This window comes from Falco peregrinus, chromosome 3, assembly GCF_023634155.1.
Source record: "Falco peregrinus isolate bFalPer1 chromosome 3, bFalPer1.pri, whole genome shotgun sequence".
Lineage (NCBI taxonomy): Eukaryota > Metazoa > Chordata > Aves > Falconiformes > Falconidae > Falco > Falco peregrinus.
This window is the reverse complement of record NC_073723.1, coordinates 60,612,723-60,636,399: the sequence shown is the minus strand read 5'-3', so window position 1 is coordinate 60,636,399 and position 23,677 is coordinate 60,612,723. Positions and strand designations below refer to the sequence as shown.

At 36.6% G+C, this 23,677-nt stretch overlaps 1 protein-coding gene across 1 annotated transcript in view; it reads left to right on the top strand.

Moving 5' to 3' along the window:
• The window catches only part of LAMA1 (laminin subunit alpha 1), a 111,612-nt gene that overhangs the window by 62,583 nt on the left and 25,352 nt on the right, over nt 1-23,677 (top strand). The window contains exons 24-44 of the mRNA XM_055799488.1: nt 1,112-1,255; nt 1,654-1,833; nt 2,453-2,638; nt 3,515-3,642; nt 4,644-4,764; nt 4,891-5,028; nt 6,692-6,813; nt 7,720-7,806; nt 8,066-8,259; nt 9,257-9,399; nt 12,247-12,345; nt 13,312-13,423; nt 13,583-13,745; nt 16,039-16,249; nt 16,492-16,608; nt 16,701-16,864; nt 17,852-17,990; nt 19,225-19,318; nt 20,574-20,690; nt 22,617-22,799; nt 23,120-23,274. Of these exons, the coding sequence (XP_055655463.1) occupies nt 1,112-1,255; nt 1,654-1,833; nt 2,453-2,638; nt 3,515-3,642; nt 4,644-4,764; nt 4,891-5,028; nt 6,692-6,813; nt 7,720-7,806; nt 8,066-8,259; nt 9,257-9,399; nt 12,247-12,345; nt 13,312-13,423; nt 13,583-13,745; nt 16,039-16,249; nt 16,492-16,608; nt 16,701-16,864; nt 17,852-17,990; nt 19,225-19,318; nt 20,574-20,690; nt 22,617-22,799; nt 23,120-23,274 (2,997 nt within the window). The remainder of the gene's footprint in view (nt 1-1,111; nt 1,256-1,653; nt 1,834-2,452; nt 2,639-3,514; nt 3,643-4,643; nt 4,765-4,890; nt 5,029-6,691; nt 6,814-7,719; nt 7,807-8,065; nt 8,260-9,256; nt 9,400-12,246; nt 12,346-13,311; nt 13,424-13,582; nt 13,746-16,038; nt 16,250-16,491; nt 16,609-16,700; nt 16,865-17,851; nt 17,991-19,224; nt 19,319-20,573; nt 20,691-22,616; nt 22,800-23,119; nt 23,275-23,677) is intronic.

Below are 23,677 nucleotides of genomic sequence, written 5' to 3'. Positions count from 1 at the left end.
ATCCCTGATAAAAAAAGTTGGTTTTTTCTTAACTTAAAAGCATAAACTCCCTACATGCTGTTTTGGCAATAATTTATTTCATTCTCTGTGTAGAGGTAGACAGGCAGCACTTCTACAGATGTGTCCATCCTAGATGTGAAAGCATTTAAAAAAACTTATTAAATGCTGGAAAACTCCAGTGAAAAAGCTTCTGTTCTTATCCTCATGATAGAAATGGAACAAATGAAATACAGAGAGTACACGTGGGTTTATTAAATTTGGGAACAATGCATTGATTTAGGTGATATAGTCTGCTTTTTTGAAAATCCATATGATAATGATAGGAAGAAGCCAATAAATACAAAATAGAGGACCTCAACTTTTTATAAATGTTTTGTGTTGCAAGTTAAAATTTGTTTCCTATGCTGTAAGCAAAGGCAGCGTTTAAAAATAATTCATATTGCTAATAGTGAGAGCTGAATTGACATTCTTGTATTAAAAAAGGAAGCATTAAATGCAGAGATTTAGTCATATAGACTTTTATGAAAAGGTGGAAGTCTGTTCTTGAAAGACTGAGTGATAGAAAAGAACTTATTTCAAGGCAACAAATGTATGCCTTCGTAAGTCTCTCTCAGTCTTCTGACCAAAGGTTCCAGTGGGCACTGATTGTAGTTTTGGCTGTTTCTTCAAGTTGGACTTACCAGTTGGGAATCAAGTGCAAAAACAAACACTTGGGAATAAGTCCCTTGATTCCTATTCATACTGAGCAGTTTCTTCAGCTTTGAGAACCCATCTTCCAGATGGGGTGGGGGAGGATGGAGGGAAGATTCTTCTGTCGTGAATAGAAATATATAGCTGCTGATTTTTGCTAGAAATTCAAATACATGATTTTAGCTTGAATGTTCTTTGGTTGTTTTTTTGTTGTTGTTGTTGTGTTTGTTTTTTTTTTTAACAGCATTGGAAAATAATGGGAAAAATAATGTAGCATGTAGTAAAACAAAACAGATACAGTAATTGACTTTCTGTTACGTTGTTTACATAGCAACTAGTTTTTCTTCCAAAGACAACCATGTTTCATTGTTAGTGAATTAATATGACTGTGCTTTTATGTTTCTTTTTTCATTTTCTCCAGGAAAATGTATTTGGTCTACAATGCAGTGAGTGTAAACCTGGAACTTTTGCTTTGTCTTCTAACAATGCGCTAGGTTGTACTCCATGCTTTTGTTTTGGGATGTCCACATTTTGTTCAGAACTAGAAGATCATGTGAGAATTCCGGTAAGTAAAGTGGCATAAATATACAGACACAGTTTGGTGTTACCCTCATGTCAGGCGCTAGTGTGCCGAAGGTTGCATACATTTCATGAATCAGGGTGAATGTAATTGGTTAACTTACAGAGGCAGTGGCATACGATGAAGGCGGCCGATGGTAAGTGGTCATAGGTTTTTTTATTTATATATATAAACCTGTATCAAAGGTTTTATTTCTGAAACCTTGTGTTTCACTCTTGGTTTTTTTTAAAAATAGTAATTATCAAACATATTTCCAATTTTTTTGGTTTGGACATTTATTACTCAAAGATGGACTATTGAGTCTCGAAGCAGCTAAAACTGTTAACAGTGTGTGACACTGAGAATATTTTTGTTGAACAAGTCTTTTTCTTTTTGTGTTGCAGATAACCTTAACTCCAGATCAGTCCATTCTGCGTGTAGTAGCTCAAAGTAACCTGACTGGAACAGTGGAAGGAGTATTTTCACAATTTCCTGATGTTTTACTGGATGCTGCCATAGTCAGAAAATACCTAAATACAGAAACATTTTACTGGAGGTTACCAGAGCAGTTTCAGGGAGACCAGGTAAGATCATTAAACAATTACAATGCTTTGTAGATAATTTCTTTATTGTCTATTTAGTCATTCCTTTATTGTATAATAGTCACTTTATCCTGACAACATTTTTCTGCATTAGTTCTATCCTTGTAGGTCATGATATAAATATTCAGTGACTGAACTCATTTATAGCAAGCACAAACAACGTGTTTATATTACCCTTTCCTAATGAGGTTTTGCTTGACCCTGTAAATTGGTAACACCCATATTTAATTACTATGTTACTCTTCAGAGATTGTACTGAGGGGAAAGAGTGGTGTATTCAATTTTACTTTAGAAACCTGAAAGAGTTTTCAACCTTGATGCTAGATTCAGTGTATAGATCATGGAATCTCTATTGCTTAACAATTAAATGAAAATTGAGTGCACGCCTTGAAAAAGCCTAAAAGAAGACACTGAGGCCACTTTTTAGAAAAATGCGTTTAACCTTGGTGCAAAACCTGCTGAGTTTAAGTCAATTTTCATGTTTTACTGCCAATTCTTCAAAGAACAGGCAGTTTTCAAGTCTTCTAATGACATTAAAATATTTTCAGCTAGTAGCTCTAACCTTGGAACAAATAAAAGTAGTAATTTTTTATCCAAATAGCTCATGGCCTATGGTGGGAAGCTGAGATACACTGTTGCTTTTTATGCTTTGGATGGCTTTGGAACCTCAAATTTTGAGCCACAGATTCTAATGAAAGGAGGTCACACCAGCAAGTTGGTCATTTATGCAGACATCCCTTCTCCAGAAAACAGTGTAAGAACTGACAAGGAAGTAGAAATGAAAGAGGTAAGCCAAAACATTAGTGTGGAAATAATGCCTTTCTTCTATGAGCTTTTAGAGAAAGGCTCTATATGTTTAATAAAATACTCTGAAAAATGCATATCTGATTTCAAATAGGTTGAGTAAATAGAACACTTGGATTAAAATGCATCTATTTTAGTGGGGAAAAGGCTGAGAATATCATGCTATAGCAGCAAATAACATTTTGATATTATTTCTTATTTTGGAAGTGCTAAAGGTGTTGCTGTGGCAAGCTTCTCAAACAGAGGCTCAGATTTTGACCATAAATGACAGGCAGCCAGGTGTTGTCACTCTCAGTCAGTCTCATAATTTTGTAGCCTTTGTTACACTCACAGCCCAGGAGTATTATATGGGATGTGAATCTTAGCCTAGCAGGAGCAGTAAGTTGCAGCAGCACCCACTGGACAACTTCAGAGGAGATAATGGTGACCTTGTTTGGTCTCTGGGACTCTCTGCTGACTGCGGCTGCGGTGAGGTCTAGTCTTTCTTCTTGGCAGGAGGCAGGACACAGTTACAGCAGCTGTTTCTAACTGCACATGAAATAAGGGCTGCTTGTGAAGTCCTGATGTTTTGGCTGTTCTGGGTTCTCCAGAACTAGCTAGAAAAAGCTGTGTGATGCAGGCCTGGACTGCTTTCCTGTAGAAACTGGTCATGGAAGTTGAGTGCAGGGAAGGATAGGAGAAATGATATAAACACATGCCTTGTTCTATCGTGGACAAAAATTTGGATTTTCTGGGACCTAGAGTTTAGACATAGTGACTTGTGACTGCATTTCTGAAAGAACACGTAGGAAAGAACAGAGCACTACCTTGAAGTGAGCATGAACACTCATGGTCCTAACAATATCTTGTGTTTCCCTAGGATTTTTGGAAGTATTTTAACTCTGTGTCTGACAAGCCTGTCTTGCGTTCTGACTTCATGTCTGTGCTAAGCAATGTTGAATACATCCTTATCAAGGCAGCTTATGGCCAAGGATTACAGCAAAGCAGGTAAAGAAATCTCTCATTGCATTTACTGTAATTTAACCTAGCAATAGTCCTAGCTGTGCTATATGGTAAAGATTTAACTCAAATTAGAGAAATCTCCCAATTTCCTATTTATGGCTTTTGTTCTTCCTCTGGAAAGCAAACATTTATGACCTTTAATGGCAGCAGAATCCTTCTGTGATTCTTTCTGTGAAACGCTAAATGTTTCTGCTGCTTGCTTTGATAGAAAAGTCCATAAAGAAGCACAGAGCTTTGCAGGCTGATGCATTGTTCTGCAGGATGGATGATATAGTTAGATATTTTCTAAATTATTTCTTTCCTACCATATTTTTATTGGTATTGACATTTTTGTTTGAAACGCATGGTCCCCTGAGTTCTAGGGGCCTCCTGTAGCTTTATGCACTCTGGGCAACGGTAGTAAAATGTTCCCACCTCAGAATGGTAGCATTTTACTGTCATTTGGAAGAAAAACTAGTTTACTAATGAGAGGGAGGAGATGAGATATGATCATTGCATCTGTCAGTTCGGAAACCAACAAGACAAACAGGCAGCTCTGCTGAAAACCCAATATCTGTACATCTTCACAGCTGTGAAGAAGTGTGGTTCCACCTCCAGACTTAGGATTATTTTTGATTCACATGCCCTTAACTATCTTTTTGTTAGTTATGTCCAAAAATCTGTGGGACAAAGCAGATATATTTCTGTCAAGTGTTTCTGAGGCAGAAATACATACTCTTGCGTGCTGGGTTTGTCAGGGTTTGCAGACCAATGGGAATCAACCTGTATTTCTTTTAAGTACTTCTGGTTTTTTTGTTATAGGTCCTGAAACCCCATAAATAAGTAAAGAATCTTCAGATTTTATTGAGATATTTGCATGAGGGAAAGGGGATCATGGGAGATTATGTATGGTAGCCCTGATCTCGGAGCACAAAAGTATTTAGATCTCAGTTTTGCTGCTAGGACTTTTCTAGATGTTCACATTCTCTTCTGCCTTTATCTTGTAGAATTGCAAATATCTCAATGGAAATTGCAGTGAAGGTTGAAGAAATGCATCTAGGCAGAGCTAGAGCTCATCTTGTAGAGCAATGTAGATGTCCTGCTGGTTATGCTGGATTGTCCTGTCAGGTACAGAATCCTTGAATCCTTTATGTGTGTCTAATAGTGGGGTAATAAAGTTACTTAAACGGCTTTTACAACTGTTGTTAGACTTGGCTATATATTTTTTTTTTATTTTACTCTCCTTATAAACAGAGCTGTGCTCCAGGATACTACAGGGGAAAGCATACAGAACTTGGTATAAAAGAGCCTCACAATCTGATAGCACCTTGTGTGCCCTGTCAGTGCAACAACCACAGTGAAACCTGTGATCCTGAAACTGGAAAGTGCTTGGTACGTACAGTTCATATATTTTTTCTGTTGAGTTCACCTGAGCATACAATGACAGTAACCTCTGGAATGAGTTTCCGGGAGAAGCCTATGGCCGTACTATTTGGATAAAGTATAATTTCCCCCCAACTCTGAAAAATGGTAAAACTGAGTAGTAGTATTTCTCTTAGGGCCCATTCAGTAAAATTATCAAGCTTTTGGGGCATGTAATATCTTCAAAATCATTAATTATTTTAGTTTTGCATTAGAAATAATTCCTGTATCAGTTCAGTTTGTTTATTTTTCTGTGAGACTTTTTGGGCTTCTGTCCTTGGTCTGGCCAAGGTCTATTAGTCACACAAAAAAGTAGTAAAGGAAGCAGTAAGCCATGCCACACCACAGACTAGATCTAAGTCAAATTCTTTGTATCTCAGGAAAAGAATCCTCTGGGCAGCTTTAAGTGATGCTTTTTTAACTCCCAGGGACTAAAGTAGTACAGGGATATGCTAAGTTAATTTGCTTACGTCTCTGATTTTATCCCAAATGTTGCAAAGAGGGGCCACATCTAACTGACACATTGCCTCTATCTTGTGGGCTGACAGTTCTGTGGACAGCAAATTCTCAGCTAACCAAGTAAGGCACGTTAAGTCTGTTCTCTGGTATGGCTCAATACTCTTTCCTAAAGCTTTTTCGATCGCTTTGTTTTTCCAATGGTGAGTTGGTTAGTTCAAAGTCAACTTGTGCTGAATTCATCCTTGAAATCAGTTTTTGACATGAGTTTCCTTAGTCCTTCAGGCTTTTGTAAGCTATGCTTTCACTTTCAGGTTTGTCCTAAAGTATGTATCACATGAGTAAAGGCCAAAATACATCGGTCTTTCACACTAATGAATACTAGTCATTCTTCCTCTCAGCTTTTTGTTGCAGGGGTGACAAGTCACCTACGTGTTGAGATTACGAATCAGATATTTCTCACCGAGTAGTGTAGGCGAAGAGGTGGGTTTCACCTCTGACTTCTGCTCCCATACAATAGGAGGCTGCATTATTACTGCTTTTCTTCAACTAACCTCTAAAATATGCACACTAGCAAGAATATGAATTTAAAAAACAAAGGGAGAAAGTTAATTTTATTCACTTAGGGAACTAGACAGTTAGATTATGTTTATAATACCGATTTAGTGTTTTAATATTAATAACACTGGCTCTTGATCAGTACTGTTGACAAATTAAATGTAGCATGTGTGAATCCTAACTGTGGATGGTTCTTGGTTTATACTATTCAAATGCATTTGCTGAAACATTGAAATTTACATTTTTTTATCGAGGTATCCTGTTTAATTTTTCTATCAGTTGTTTTTTGGGGTTCTTTTTTGAGGATTTTTTGCTTTGTTCTGTGATTTCCTGGCCTGAATTGGATTAATAGAAGCAGGAATATATAAACCTTAATGGAAATTTAGAACAGAAATTAGGTCAGCCTGCCGGAGGGTGCATTCAAATAAGAGAAAATATGCTGGTGTTCTGCTTATTTTTGCATAGAAGGTTCCTCCACTCAGAGAATGCTGACCAATGGGTAGTGACATTGAGAGATGATTGTTGGAAACTGTATACATTTATTGATTGGGGGGAAGATAAAGTTCCTCTTGTTGTTTGTTGTTGTTTTAAACTGTCTGAATTCTTTTTTGTGTATCAGAACTGCAGAGATAACACAGTTGGGGATTATTGCAGCGCCTGTGCTCCGGGCTACTATGGGGAAGTTACTGGATCTGTGAACGACTGCTCTCTTTGTGCCTGTCCCAGAGCCAACCCTGTTAGGTAACCAGAACTTATTAAATCCAATGTATATTTTAACGTTCTGGACTTCTTGTACTGTATATCCCACCTCCTACTCCTCCCATGCTGTGACAACAGGAGTTAGTTATCAGTAGATGTCCTTAATTTGTAGACATTTAAAAGCTACCTATTTTAAGTAAATGGAGCTTAAATTGAGTTGTTCATAGCTAGTGATGACTCTGAGGTTTTACGATAAAAAGATTAGCTGATAGATAAGTCAATTTTTTTCTCTAAGAGTAGGTCAGCCACATAGAATGTTTTATGGAAAACAAAGTAGAGTTTCTTGGACATGCTTTAGTTTCAAATGTGGGTCTCTTTCCTCATCTGAAAAAACATTGCTTTTATATTTGCAAAGATTCAGGCCATCTCCAGTCAATGCAGGAACTTTTCATGCAATCAGTCCTAGGGGAAGAACAAGTACTCTTTTGTTTGACATTTATACATGTTTGTTTGGTAGGGGAACAGTTAACTTTATATTTTGAAAATCAAAATACAGTGCTAGCTGTTTTTTCTTCAGAAGCTTGAAAAGCCTATTTGTTGCTTGCTTTTGGTTAATTGAACCAGAGTCTAGCAACTCTGATATTCTCTTGCAAGTCTCAGTTAGATACATACTATAAACATATCATGCTGCATCCATTTTTCATTGCCTTATCTTTGAAAAGGAAGGCCATAAGGTGGTTTCGCATATCATATGGTAATGGAGTCATATTGGGAAACCAAACTTTTTATGAAACGAATAATTTAAAGTGCAAACTCTAGAGTACTGCATCAGATTGAGCAGATGATGGTGTTGCTTACAATATTTAACCTGTGGCTGAAGGTGTTCTCTGTCTTTGTATGATCTTCTGTTTATGTGCAAGCAGGCATTTCTTTATCCTTCCTCCCCAGTTTTAGTCCCACTTGTGTCCTGAAAGGTGTTCAGGATTACCACTGTGATGCTTGTCTTCCAGGATATGAAGGCCAGTACTGTGAAAGGTGAGTTACACATGATGTCCACGTTTATCCCCAGCTCCCAAGGACAGTTTGATGAATATGATCTATATTTGTACTTGGAATAGATTATTCAGTGTTCATAAATAAATATATGAGTGAGTGCTCAAGGCCTTAGAGTGATTAGTTAGTTACTGTTAAGCCATTAATTAAAAATGTATTAGTGATTCTCCAACATAAATATAACATCTAATTTCATGATGAATAACCCCTGATGTTCAGTGTCCCATTCCTCTCTGTGTAGGTGCTCTCTTGGCTATTATGGTGACCCTCAGCTTTCTGGTGGCAGCTGCCATCCATGTCAATGCAATCCAAGCGGCTCTGTTCATATTAATTGTGATAATGCAACTGGCCAGTGCCTCTGTAAGCAAGGTGTGACAGGACAGCTCTGTGAGGAGTGTGAACCGAGACATCTTCTTGTGGAAGACGAGTGTGTCTGTAGGTGGTTTTAAAAATGTTTACTTTCTCAATGTCTTTGGTCGATTTCAGTAAAGTTTATGTCTGCATGATTATTCCTTGAATGCTTTTGTGATGTCAGGACTTATTCTTTCTATGAAAGGAAAGAAATCCTAACAACTTAATATCTCTGTAAAACAAGGGGCGTTGGACTAGGTAATCTCAGAGGTCCCTTCCAACCTCAATCATTCTGTGAACACAGAGGAAACTACAGTTTCATGTAGTTTTAACATCAGACAAGCAGTTAATCCTTACAATGGTTTATTTAGTGTTACAGACAAGTTTAAGGAAAGATCATGTTAATAATTTTTTGCAGTCTGTAGCATACCTTTATTTATTTGTAAATGCTGAATTCCTACATCATTGACCCTTTGTATGTGAGGTTGCTATAATACTTTTGGAGTTATCCCAGGTATGTAGGCATTCTTCACCTATAATTAGTCATATTCCACCAATAATTAGTTGTGTAATTCCTTATGAGAGGGTGGATAGCAGAAAGACACAGCAAGTACAGTAATCTACTTTTACAATAATTTGGGATTTAGGTCTCTGGTTTTGCTTTGTATAAGTAAAAAAATCCAACAACCCCAAGGAATAAATGGAATTACACCACTGTAGGCTTGAATTTCCTGTCTTCCTAACCTGTTTGAGTGAGTGTCAGTGGTATCACCCTGGATTTATAGCAATATAGCTAAATAGGCTCAATAAGCTTATAATACAGCAAGCAGCTCAATAGCCAGCAGAATCAATAAGGCTTGAGTGTGTGCTAACCTAAGGGAAGTATATTTGGAATAGATCCACTCTTGGGGCAGGAAGGGGAGGGCAATACTATGAATCTGTATACTCAAGATTATTATACTTAATCACTCTTAACTCAAAAGGTGAAGACACATACTTTGTAAAACAAAATAAATTTTAGTATTTGGTGGTTTCTTTTTAATACTAATTTTGCTTCCTTCTCTTAAAATTATTTGTTTAGCTTGTGATGACAACTGCACAGGAGTTTTGTTAAACAATTTGGATAATCTCAACAAGGCCATACTTTCAATTAATCTCACCGGTGTTGCCCGTGTGCCCTATGGAATATTGTCAGAGTTGGAGAATGCAACAAAACATCTGAAGGTAAAATAAATGCACAAAGAGTAGAAATACTTACTCACATCTTTAAAGCAAAACTTGCAGTCACTCATGTGTGCCAGTAATTTAACAGAAGCGCTCCTGAAATTCATGACTTGAGTAATATGTTTATGGGTAAATGACACCAGACTAAGACCATTATGTTTGATAGAGAAAAATATACCTTAACTTATTTAGCTGTCTGTATTTCTTTCTTTTCATTTGCTGTACTGGCATTTAAATAAATGGATGAATATAATTTTCAGCCAGCATTATGATTATGGAATGTGCTTCACCTGTATTACGTGCATCCCTAAGACTGGCCCAGACCTACTGAAAGCAAGGGAAATAATTTTCAGTAGTGAAATAGAAACAACAAGCCAGGTCTTTTCCCTTTTGGCCCCTTTGCTAAAGAGCTGCCAAGGCATAGATCTGGAGGCTGTTGCCCTAGAGTACTCCCCTAGAGTAGTAGGTTGCTTCTCCATTAGCCAGGGTGTCTGAGATGCAGCAGTTTGCTCTCCTTTTGGTTGTGTGGCAGTCCAAGTACCTTACTCTGTCCTCCACCTCAGGATGCAAAAGCCAGGTAGAATGTTTCAGTGTTGGACACCTTCGGGCTCCTTGTGGCAAACCTTCCTTCCAGCTCCTCTCCCCCTTAAACAAAGCACAAAATACCATGTTTTGTGGTTCTAGAATGCCATTAATTTTGCTGAGGATTAAGTTCATGTGGTCTCTGCACAAGGCCAGAGATAAACAGAATCCTCCCTACTTCGTGACCACTAAAATAAGAACATTTATTGATAAAGAGTCTGCTGAGCAATAAGTCAAGCAAGGCAAGCTCTAAGAAACGAAGCAATCTTCTTTGTATTCCACCATATCACAAAACCAAAATAACATGACCCTTCTTGTGCTGCTGAATTCAGCAAATTAAGAATTTGAATTAAAATGTCTTCTATTTAGGATGCAAGGCAGACTGAATTCCAATCAATCTACCTCAAAATGTTAATAATTACAGTATCTAGAGGCAAACTTGATTAAATTACATGTTTATGCTTCAGCAGAGATACTATTATCCTTTAGTTTTAGTTGCTAACCTTTTAGTTATAAAGCTTCAGTTATGCTTCTCTTTTATGTCATAAGGCATAAACGTACTGAATTATTGTCGTAATTTAAGGATAGAACGGACTTGCTTTCTGCAATTGTTTTGTGTTTGTATAGGAGTGTCATCTTCTGGGACTATAAACATTATTCAATATGTAGGTTTTATTTACCACTTTATTATAAAACAAAGTCAAATCTTATGTAAAAATAAACAGTTTAAGTTTCCTCTTTAGTACATACATTTTTTTATATTAAAATCAAATCGATGTCAGCTGTCACTCTCTTGGAAGTAGGATGCAAAAACTGATATAAATCCTCTGGTGACTATGATGTCATTTCTGTTTATGTAAGGCCACAATATTCTTTAACAACTTAATCTTGAGTGTAAGTTGGTAGTCTTGTAATTTTTCTCTGCAAGCATTACCCTCTTTCTGGCTAATCAAAGATTACTTTGCCTTTTGCCTTCTACCAAAGTAACTGTAGCTGGAAGCCAGAAAATCCCTAACTTTATTTATGCGTATTACAGACCTTCCCTGAAGGGCTGTCCCCCTACACTGTCTGTCTTTGCCTCATTTTGGTGACTCAGGAAATCAAGTATTTCCTCTTTTCTGTGTATTAGGTGCAGGTCTTTCAATAATGGGAAAGTTACCAAATCAGATCAACTGCTTCTCATTGCTTCTGCATCTTCAGTCCATCTGAGGACTTCAGGAGTTCTGTTTTTCTAGTTAAAGCCTCCTGTTTTACTCCTCCTGACATACCTAGACATACTTGCTCTCCCATTCTGGGCTTTTGAACTGGGCTTTTAAAGAAACCATGCTGTGCTTTATCTCAGAAGGCTCAAGAGCTTCAGCTTCTGTTTGTCTTTTACTTATTTCTTCCTTTTGCTGAGGAAAAGACTTGGAAATTTCCATTTGACATAAGGCAGTTGGATAATCCTGTGTATCACTTGTTTAAAAAGTTGGGCAAAATGGTACTTACAATATTTACAATGGTTGGCTCTGAAACATCTGAAATCTAAAAATAACCTTTTCCAAGCTTGGTCTCTTTGTAAGAGATGCCTTAAATTTTTTTGCATCTTTAGGAAAGTGGTATTCTGTGGCAGGCCTTGATTGTATCAGATATGATACACTTGGGTACAATGGCCTATTTATTGCCATACAGAGGGGTTCTGAGGTGACCTTGAAGCCAAATGCAGCGTATTAGTCTCTCATACTGGTGAGAGGATCCACAGGGCTGCTTGTGTTACCTTGTTGTGTCTGTAGGGCCAAAATCCTGAACTCCTGAGTGCTGTGCACTGGGTTTTGACATGGAAGCACAGAGCTCTCCAGGGTCATCCTCACATACATACCCTAGATGCAGCTGTTTTGACAGGACCAGCTGCTGAAAAAGTACCAGCTGGGACTGGGTGGAAGCATTTAATTTGGTGGACCTTGGAACTTCTCAAAGTAGCTTATTTGGGCAGCTCAGACTGTAGCAAAACTGAGAATCAGGAAAGTAGAAATTATGCTTTCTTATTACTTGATTAAAAGTATGACATAGCTGGATCCTTGTTTCCTTATTTAAAGAAATGACACACTTGGTTGTGTGAACTGTATGTATGTCATTACTTTATGTCATTTTATGTGCTTTGCAAATCAGTAATTTAAAACATAAATAATTTAAATAGTGTGCATAATTCTTTTCTTCCCAGAATTTTTCTGGACACACAATGAAGCCTTTAAATTCCAGTGTGCTGTTTCTTCTTATTTCTTATAGGGGTCTATAGTTCCTAGAGAAGACCCAGCTTACTCACTGGCTACAGCAAAAGAAAGTCTCCTGAGTTTATCAGGAGGAATTGATCAGCTGCATGAAGAAGTAGGTGTCGGCTTCTTTATTCTTAGCCCTTCTGGAGAAATCCTTTGAGATTTCATAGCATGGTACATAAATGCCACAGAGCTGTTTAGAAATTATTTTAAATCTATAGAATTCAATAAAAGAATTCAGTCCATTCTGTAGTCTTTCTGAGGAGGGGGATTAATTGGTCTGTGGAATTCTTCTGCAAACTACAGTGGTTTATGGTATTGTGCAGGAGATTTACATGGTTTCTGTTAAAGTTCAGAAGCTTTTTATACTGTGATCATTTAAGGTGCTAAAACTGCAGAAAGGGAGATTCTTCTGGCATGTTTTAACATGTGGAGCTTAATCAAAATTATGTCATAGCTGAATATTCACCAAGAAGTCTTTGATATCTATAGTATTGTGTTTAAAAAGATGTCAGCATAAATAAATCTGTTGAAAATCCACATGAAAAGTAGACGGTATTCTTTATTAAATTTTACACAAGAAAATCTGTAGGTAGAAAATTGGCGATAGTACTTCACCCATTAGACCTCATTTGCTGACCTATAATTTTCTGACCATGTATATGTAATTAAGTAGGTGCTTGTGCTAACAGTGGTGTTATTGCTAATAGTGATGTATCCAGAAGAGTGATTTTCTTAAGATACATTAGTTGTAGCTAAGGAAAAAAAAAAAAGAAAATTAAAAAAAGGTAACGTTTGCATTGGTAATTATGATCTTCTTGATTATGAAAATAATTGATGACACAACACAATACTTCACTGACATCAGGGGCTGGAACTTGCAACGTAATTAAGGCATCTGGAAGCATGGAAGCATCAGAGATTTATGAATCAGCTAGGTCTACCTTATCAAAACCTACTGTTTCCTCTCACAAAGTATTCACAATATTGGGAAAAAGTGTAAAAAGCATAGATAAATGTGTAATGAATTAATCAGTGGTTTAGGAGAAGTCAAAGATTTTCTCTGATTTTATTCTAGTCATCTAGATTTTTGAAAAAAGCTCGGCAGCTTAACAGAATGACTCAGGAAACCAGGAATAAAAGTCAAGAACTGACTGGATTTATTGACACAGTACATACAACTATCAAAGGTATCCTGCTTTTAAGATATTTCCACTTCTTTACAGAATTTAGAGGGTATTTACTTCACAACTCTTAAAGAAATATTTACGTGGAAAGTGCTGCAGAGGGGGTTCATGTATATTCTTTTTTTTTAGTGATATGACTGAATTTTTTACTCTCCTACTTAGTGCTTGCTGAAGTTGCTATGTCACTAAATGAAACGCTGGGGCTGGATCTCCCGCTGTCAAATGCTACATCTCAGAGCCTGCAGGATGATATTTCTGCCCTTTTGGATGCATTGCGCAAGAGAGGTTTTGTTCAACACCACGATGATGCTACCCAAGTCCTAAAGTAAGCCTGTTCTACTGAAAACTTCATTAGCAATACTGCTTTTTGGAGACATATCTGGAGAAAATTGTGCCTTAATAAGAGGCAGTGTGATGGATAACTAGCCCAAGTAGAGCTATATGAACTCTGAATTTGGAGTTATGTGATTTGAAGATACTTGGGCATTCCATGTGATACTAATACAGCCAAAGCCTGTTCATTTGGATGTGATACAAAATTCCCTTGCAATAAGTGAAAAGACACACTGATTTCAGTTTGTTTCAGATCTGGCCCTAATACACATCTTCTTGTTGTTTTTGGCTAGGAAATGTCATAGAACTGTCTCAGTCAATTGCAAGACCAGGATGTGTTAGGTCTGCTGAAGGACATGACAGTTTACTGTAACTGAACTATGTATCACATAGATTTGCAAATGAAACCAAGGCATTTGTTCCAGCATTCTGAGCCACTGTTTAGGATTGTATTTTGTTGTCTTGATTTGTTCCCAGTCAAAGGCTACTTTAAAATGGCTTTTATATTCATTAGTAGTGCTTATTGCAAGACTTTGCAATAAGAAACATTGACTGTTCCAACAGTCAGCAAAATATTTGTTCCAGCTTCAGAAATACTAAGTATTGCTCTAGCCCACCAAAAGCTGTAAGGATGTTAACATTGGCTTTAAGGCAACAAAGTTTTAGGCCAGAGTGGAATATTTCTGAGAATTTCAATTTCTTTATTAAGTGTTTTGGATTAGGCACAATAGGATATTTGTGTTGTAGCATGTCTGATTTTGTTCAACAGTCTCCTGTGCTTGTCCTTGTGGTGAATATTAAATTGTATTGAAGCTAAATGGACATGAAAATGGACTAGAAATGCACCTTTTATTCTATATTTATGAAGAACTTCAAGTAGCTTTTTTTGCACTTACAAAAATGTCTTAAAATGTCCTGTTGCATAGCAGCAGAATGTTCTGACTTTCAACATCAGCCTTTTCACTGTTATATAAGGTTATATTTGTAAATTAACTTTTTCAATTATAGGCTCTGTTGAAATTTCTGAAAGTTCTCTGATAAATGTCCTTTGACAGATTGAAGAAGAGAGTTAGTAAGATTTATAAGATTGTTTTGTCTGCAGAATTTAACATGCAATGCAGCTGTAAATTCATACGTGATTTAAATACACGGCTTGCCAGTCCATTTTTCAGAGAGCAGAAGTTACCACAGGGTTCACAGTGGACATTGTGAGCAACATTCATAACTTTAGGTCTCCACACATTTGCCATGTAAAGCAAAATTCCAGAACAATTTGGAATATAACTTTTTTACTTTACACTAAAATGGAAGCCATTACTGTCTTGTGAAATACTTTCGTTCTTTTAACTTCTTTAAGGCTGTGGCTTCTGGGTATAAGAACTCTGAGTTAGTAGATTTAGAAAGTACATGCAAATGCACATCTGCTATTCAAAAAGAAAGATGGAATGTGTTTTGCTATGTATAATTGTGAAATAAACTATGGGTTTTTTTGCTTTGGCTAAAGATCTATATGATTTGAAATCAGATTAAAAGGGACAAACATTTATGTGCGAGTATCATTACAGGAGCTGCAGTGTGCAGTGTATGTACTGAAATGAAGAGAAAAAAGGAAACAGACTTTCAGGATCATTTTCATTTTAATTCCCTCTGTATTGGAAAGTGTTCAAATGAGGATGCAAATACTCCCAAATAGAACAGCTGAAGCTATTAACAGCTGACAGAATTGGGAGTATTTGATATTTCCCAGATAATGCCTGTTACTGATTAAAAAAAGATAAGAGATTGCTCATTTCAGTGTTCATTTTTATGAGGCTATTTATTTTCATTTGATATCGAAACTTTTCAGGGCTCTTGGGTATATGTCTTTCAGTTCTGGTTACTTGTGTCAGTCCTCATAACTGATGTTTTGATCCTACATTCAAAATATGAATCACTACAATTAAGATTTAGAGCAGTCCCAGAGGAATGTTTCACAGAGATTTTGATGTGGGGGATGTCCCAAATTAAGTCTAAGCAAATGTGATTTATACTAACATCTTTCCCCTCTAGTCACCACCTACAGAGTTTATGAGCTGTATTTTTGCCCTCTCCCCCAAGCAGTCATCTTTTTGTTAGTTGAGTAACTAAGTTACCATGTGTATCTGTGCTATTGTAGAAAAAATTGTAGACTTTTGTAAGAAGGTGCATTTTAATTAATTTCACATGACCCCATTTTCTCCTCAAGAAATCTATGCCTAAGTTTATCCTTCACTGTTTGTTTATTTTATGGTTCCTCTCTTTGTCAGAGCTGCAGAAAATGTGTTGATCCAGGTTCAGAAAGTGTATCTTAAACCCCAGCAGGAGCTTGCTGAACTAAAAAATGATGCAAACCAGCTCTTATCAAAGCACAACAGCAGACTGCAGGATGCCCAGGACCTGGTGAATGAGGCGCTCGCTAACATCAATGAGACCAATCGCTTGTTTCCTCTTATCTCTAGCAACCTGGCAGAGTTAAATGTAAGACTGGACAATCAGTGCTGTTGCATAAGAAATATCGAATATGAAATTGTGCTTGAAAGCTGCTTTTTAGACTTTAATAAAATTGTACATGTTTAAACATGTTAATATATATGATACCTTAGAAACTCAAAGGAAACCAGACCACTGCTTGAAAATCAAAAAATGATTGTGTGTTATGTGAACTCATCTGCACTAGCTGACTTTACAGACTACTGTAAAACACATGATTTATGCTATAGGACAAAAAGCTACATATAAAGGAAGCTGAAGAAGTCTCAGCCATGCTCATTAAAGAAGGGAAGGTCCTAGTGAATGCTGCTGCTGCTCTTGCCCAAGATGTAAAGAACTCTACATCTGTAAGTTCTTAAGTTTGAACATCCTCTTTGATACTAACAGGTATGTTTTGGTATTGAAAAAAAAAAAAAGAGGAAAACATTTCGTTGTGCAGAACCTGGAAGTCCACCAGGATGGGTTAGTCCTATGGAGCACCAAATTGCGACACCACGTGGATGAGCTGGTGATGCAGATGTCTGTGAGAGGAGTGCTTGACCTGGTATACAGAGCCGAGGACCACGCCACTCAGTTCCAAAGACTTGCAGATGCACTAGAGAGGTGATAAACTCAAGAAATACAAAATTGGGAAAGATCTACGGTAGTTTCAGAATTAATTTAAATAGGTAGTAGCTTAATCCTCTAAAGGAATTCTGTGCCCATGGCAGTGCTGTTGGATTAGATGATCTTTAAAGGTCCCTTCCAACCCAAACTATTCTATAAGTCTATGATCAATTTTTATTCCCCATTTCAAGTGCTCTTTACTTTTAGTGCAGTGTTCCTTTATTAAATGATATGGAGGGGGTTGACTAGTCTCACATTTCATATGGCTGATTTACACAGTAACTAAGGAATTATTAAATGTCCAGCGAGTATATCACGGTATGGTTTGAAAAGCTTCTTGTCTGTTTATGAGTACTTCTTGACAATATATCTCTGAATCTCATCAAGAAGCTATTCCTACTATGCCTCCATTATTGTTGCTTTCAAAACATCTTGCAGAAACAAGTGGGTTGCCATCTCAAATGCACTCCTAGAATTTGAAAGTTGGGAAGTCGTTCCTGTTAATTCAATGGAAATTAATCTTCTGTCCCAGGAATCCTTCTAGGATTCTTGCTGTTTTGTCTTTTAAAGTCAGTAGATATGTGTTAAAAGTTAGATCAAATCAGACTGGAAAACTTACATATTTAAGTTTCAGAACAGGAAATTTTGCTCTGAATAACACTGAGCAACTAAATTGAAAAATTGACCATAAACAAAAAGGAACAAAATAGAAAAAAAAATAGATGAAAAGGAGCAAACGAGAATAACAAGGAACAAAGTACAAAGTAGAATAAAATAGGTTTAAACCATCTTTGAACAGATTTTTTTTAGTTCACAACAATGAACTTAAAGCCCCTTACGCAATATACGACGAGGTGTGCTCATTTTTTCAGAGTGCATCAAGTATTCTAGAAAGATGTGCATGTTGTAACTGAAGATATGGAACTTAGTGCTTGATTAAGATATTCTCATGAAAACAGAATTACTTTTTAATTCTCTATTTAGTGGCCTCTCTAAAGTAAGAAATGTGACTCTGAACACAACCGCTGCTGTCTACACCCACTCCAGTGTTAGAAGTGTGATTGAAAGAACAGAGAGTTTGGCAGATGATGCATCTAGACTTATGAATGGCCCCTTGGATTTAGTAAGTATCAATATTAGTATTTTATTTAATGTCTTTCTCTTTCTCATTTTGGAAACTTTGTTCTAATTATTTTTACACTTGCTGAAATGTGAGTCTTCTTGATGGACGCATGTATGGCAGCCTGTCCTACCAACTAGTATATACAGTATCCTGAATCTGTACTCCAAGGTACTAATGGTACCAGATTTCATGTTCTGTTTACCTTGCTTTTCACTCTGCCACAGTGCCATTTAGCTATTTTTTTTAATTTTTTTTTTTTTTAATGTCCAATACATGGTTAGCTGGACTGAACTTGATTCTGTATCGGTCATCTGACATGCATTCATGTAGAACTTAAGTTCCCAAACCTCTGGCACTCCCTTCCACCTTTGGAATTATTCAGGTATCTCATTTGACCTATCCATCTTCCATTTCAATCTAGTTGTTCCCAAATACAACTATTTTGCTTAGTCAAGGACATTTCATAACCAAATGTGTGTTTATGTCTCATCTGCCATACATCTGCCTTGCAAGATTATTGGGTTGTTATTGAAACAGTAGATTAAAAAGACCGTATGAATTACCAGGCTGACCTTACTACTATCATATTATTTTATTTCCCCCCCTTTTATTTTTTTCTGCTTTTCCTGATTGTAGGGAGGAATAGGCTATGTTTTACAAGTGTCACACACGTTATGCCTGGAGAAACAAATATGTGACAATATATTTACATGACAGCAATCAAAATAATTGGCATTGTTTTGTCAGCTTGTATGTTATTTTATAGCGCTGTCTGTGTCTTATTAAAGCTTTGTACAGCATGAATCCTTCAAGGTACTTTTCTGGATTTTCCAGTTAGAGAAATGGATCAAAGGAACACTTCAAGACTGGGAGCTTGTGATACCTCATTTTAAAGTGCTCACTGCTGGGATTTTTGTCTTAAGCCTGGAACTAGAATTACTGATGTTTCAAAAGGCAACGTTGAATCAGTAACAGTGTTTAAACTAGAATTTGTTAGGTTTTGAATCGCAGTCACCTTTTTTCACTAATTCACAAAGAGATTCAATGTCACATTCTTGGACAAGTGATGGCAGCTTGTATATTTTTTTAATTGATGCTTAATAAAGTAATAAGTAGAATTTCTCATAAATAACCAAGAATGTTCAGTAACTGGAAATAGACATCCACAGACACTTAAATGCTTTTAATTGAATTTCTGTTTTTCATAAGTGGCAACTGATAACCTGTTTTTCAGCCAGAGGATTCTCTCAGTCTTCTTGGAAAAGAAACTCTACTGCTTAGCTCTAAATTTCAGAATGAAGCTAAAAATCTGAAGAAGAAAAGTGATGGTCAGTTCTTTAGAGTTCACATTTCTGCTTCTGTTTCTTTTTCTATATCCTGTTCTGTGAGTGGGTTTTTTTTCCCCAATGTGGGGGGGGGTTCATGGTTTTTTTAAATGAGCGTAGGCTAAGGTAAAATATCTCATATTACTATATATGATTCTTATACATATTTTCATACAGTTAAAATTAATGTGTTATGGAGTCATGTAGTATTTTACTTTTTTGGGTAAGAATACAGTTTTTCTCTGTAAACATGTAAAAAACCGGTCTTCCCTGTAATACCTCACTTACCTCCAAGCAAGGCTTTTTTTAAATGGCTATTTTTCCAAATTTTATGAATTAAACCATTAGAGATTGTGCAGTAGAAAAAGGAAAAACATAATTCTTGAAGAAATCCATTCATTGAATTTTATCTAATAAATCATGGATTGCACAAATATGTAGGATGACATATTTAAACTATAATAATTTTTACTTGCTCTTCCTACACAGCTGAAATACAGTGACAAGCTGAGCTTTTTTTGTCTGTATAAATTGTCTTTTGGCTCACAGTCCCTCTACAAATTCCAAAGTCCTTTTGTTTTTCATTTACTCCAAAGATACCAGCAAGGCACTGAAGTCTGTGCCATGGAAATTCAAAAGCATTTGGAATGCAGACTTTGTGTAGGAGCAGAGGCTGGCCCTAAGGGAAACATTGGACAAAATTGGACAGAAAGTGAATGTTTCACAGAGATAAACTGTAACTCTAAAATAGTCTTTGCTTTTAATATCAATGGCTTTACAAATATGTATACTTTTTATGTAATTCAAATGGACAGAATGCATCCTTTTTTTGTTCCTTCTGTTCTACGTATTTTTATTTCTAGTGAGAGGATTCTGCAAACAGGTCACAAATATATAAAGTACTTTTTTTGCTCTTGTCAGATATCACAAAAAGTGAAAAACATAAAAATTTTAAGAGTTCTCAGATTCACAATCGTGGAATCGTTTTAATTTAAAGCCTTTTCTCAACTATGCTTCTACCAATTCTGCTTGATGGAATTGGCCAGAAAGGATAATTTTGAATGGAACAGTGCCCACAGGAGCTTATCTGTGCATTCATTTTGCATTCCTATTTGTAAAATGCTCCTTCTGTTGAAAAAAGCAAAAAAATTTCCATTGATTAAATAAGTGAATGCTTGCTAGGCCTATACAGAGAATTTGTGTGGGTTGTATAGCATTTGTTTATGCATAGAAAAATCACAGTTATTTCTTCCAACAGGCCTTTTATTTGGATTGAATGGGTTGAACAAAAAGGTAGAAAAGATTCAGGAAAGTACTCATAAAATTGTCAACCAGCTTAATGATTCCCTGCTGAAACTAAGAGCATTGCCTAATGGTAAGTGAAATTTATATTGGCATTCTCCTTATTACAGAAGCGTCAAGTGCAATCATAATACAATCCTGTTCATTGTCTGACTGCAGAGACCTGGTAATAAACTATACTGGAGACTCATTTAGCCTCTTCCCTTACAAGGAATATTTTCCAATATTTTTTATTAAGCAGATGAAAACATAACTGGGTTATCACATAAGGTTTGTAGTCTGATCTCTATTTCACACTGCGTAAATAAATCAGGAGTTGCTCTGAAAGCAATATAACTACAACTCATGAGGAGAGTGTGAAGTCCTAATATATTTAATTCCATGTGGACAGAAACTTATATATGGAACTGTGAGGATCTGCTTGCTTTTGATAGCTTGTTTCAAATTTGTTTATGCTGCGCTGTGAATCTTATCATGTGCATCTAAATGTTTTCTTCTTGTAAATGCTGATTTCATTTAACCAATTAAAGCATTCTTCTGTGCTTTTTCAAAATAAAAGAATTCCCTTTAAAGAAAAAGTCACTAGTTTGGATAAAGGCAAGACCTACATTTCATGGAAACTGCTAGAGAAAATGTCTTTGGAGTTGTGGATAAGAGGGTCTGAAATACTTTGCAAACCTTAATAATGTTCTTTTTTAAGGTAGAAGAACACTCATAAAGACCTCCTGTCAGGGTTGTTAGGTTGTACTGTGTGTCCAGATTGGAATACTAAGTCCAAAGCTTTAAAATACCTGTCTTACAGCTCTGGCTCTTAACTCACACTGAAGGGTGGTATTAGTGATAAAGTTATGCTTCATATTAGTTGCAGGATGCTATCTAACGTAAAGCTACATATTGAAAATTAAGGCATTAACAAAACCATAGGACTGTTATCCTTAACTCACAGCTTGTCATTGTTTTATTTCAGTTTTGCTGTTACATTCTTGGAGTTTTCTCTTTTTTTTTTTTTTTTTTTTTTTTTTTTTTTCCCCCTCCCCCTGGGCAGAGACTTGTGGTGGCATTGCCCTCTCTATACAGTACTGCTGGTGAAGAAGGATCCCTTCAGGTCTAAATCAGGCCTTTTGTGCCAGCTGCAGCATCTTCCCACTATTCTGGGCACAGAGGGGGTGTAAGGGACAGGCTGACACTAAGTGATTGCAGCCCAAAGCAAAGGGTGTAATAGGCCTGCCTCACTAGCTTTCTGTATCATTCAAAAGTCTCAGACTAGTGACTCTGGGTACCAACACTCATGCCTGGAGCTTAAACACTATGAGCCTGATTTATTCATATAAAATCTTCCATTTGGGATAGGCAGAATCAAGTTCCTCATCACTGCATTCTGTATCTGTATTGTATTCAGAGCTGGCCATGAAAAGTATGTAATTTGTCCTAGAATTCAGAACTTGGCTTAATCAAGTCTTTTGATCAAAAGACTTGAAAATCTAAACTGACAAGCTTAGTTTCAAGTTAAAATTACTGCAAATCTAATTATATGTGTGTAATATATTTTATTGTTATATACCTCTGTGTGCGTGCTTATCAACAAATGTAAGTACATCTGTGGTTATACCCATATTTGTATCACCAGCTTGGGAACATTTAGCATGTTTTTTGCTCAGGACCATAGCCGTGGCCATTTTCCAACTTAATAACTGGGCAAGAGGAGTTGTATCAGCCTCATGGCATTCTCCATTTCACAGAAGGCAAACTTTGCACTCTGTAAGCTAGGCATATTCGACAGTTAAAGCAAAGTTAGATCACAGTAGGTCTTGGTTTGGAGTTCCCCTCAGCCTGAAGAATACAAACAAAACTATAACCCTTACTATGAAAGAAATGGAACTGACAGCACTTTTAGAGCTTTGACTGTGTTTGTAACTGCATTGTTATGAAGCCAGGCATTTATTACTCACAAGTATGTATGAAAGCTGTGAACTTTTTTAACTTGGGTACTGTGTTTCAGATACAAGGAAGTACATGCTTGAAGTGGAAGAGCTGGCTGTGTCTGCAAACACCAGTGCTCTGGTGGGTTTAAGTCACTTCGGGGATTTTAGTCAAAAGCTGCTGAATACTTCTTCTACATTGTCTCATGTTAATGACACATTGAGAAAAACTAGTGAACTTATAACTGATTCATCAAAAGCTGGTAAGTTTGCTGCTTCGTTACTCTTTAGAAATGTCACTGCTTACAGAAGCAGTACTAATATTCAATTTTAATAGGATTAAATATGAGTCTGATGGACTGGAATTTTCTTCCTAATATAATAAAAATGTGCTAACTTTTAAAAAGACTAGAGAAGTAACTAGAGAAGTCACATGGGATACCCTTAAGTATGCATATCCCTTACTGATGTTTAAAGTTGATCACAAAGTGATCAGAAACAGGCCACCTTGGCTAAGTATTTTAGCAACAAAAGGTGAATTTCTCTTTCAACCTGCCTCAACATTTTGTTTACATTTTGGCAGCAATCACAGCTGAAAAACAAGTTAAAGAAGTTGAAGCACAAGCAAGTCTTTTATTGGATAGGCTGAAACCTTTGAAAATGCTGGAGGAGAACCTGAACAGAAACCTGTCTGAAATTAAAGAACTCATCAGTCAGGCCCGCAAGCAGGCAGCATCTGTGAGTTCCATCATCCCAGACGTAACTGGGTTCACTTTCACTTTTAGCAGGGAAGTTCTTTGAGATAGAACCTAAAATTTACCGTCAAAGTACATGGTTGTTCCAGGGTCACACTAAAGCCCAAGAGCACTGACTGATGCTAAAATCATACTGGCAGGGCTGTTGGTACATTTTATGGTTTTAGTGTCAAGTTTCTTATTGCATTTGTGAGTTTGTCAGAACAGCAAGGCAAACATTTATTTACTATTTCTTTTTGTTTCTTATAAAAATAATGAAATGCAGTATGTCAGAAAGCAATCACAGAGATATTTTGGTGAGAAGGCAAGTGAGGGGATGGTGGTGCCATTCTTTTTAGGACAAGATGTTAATTTCTGAGTTTATTGTAGAGATTGATGTGGGGTCC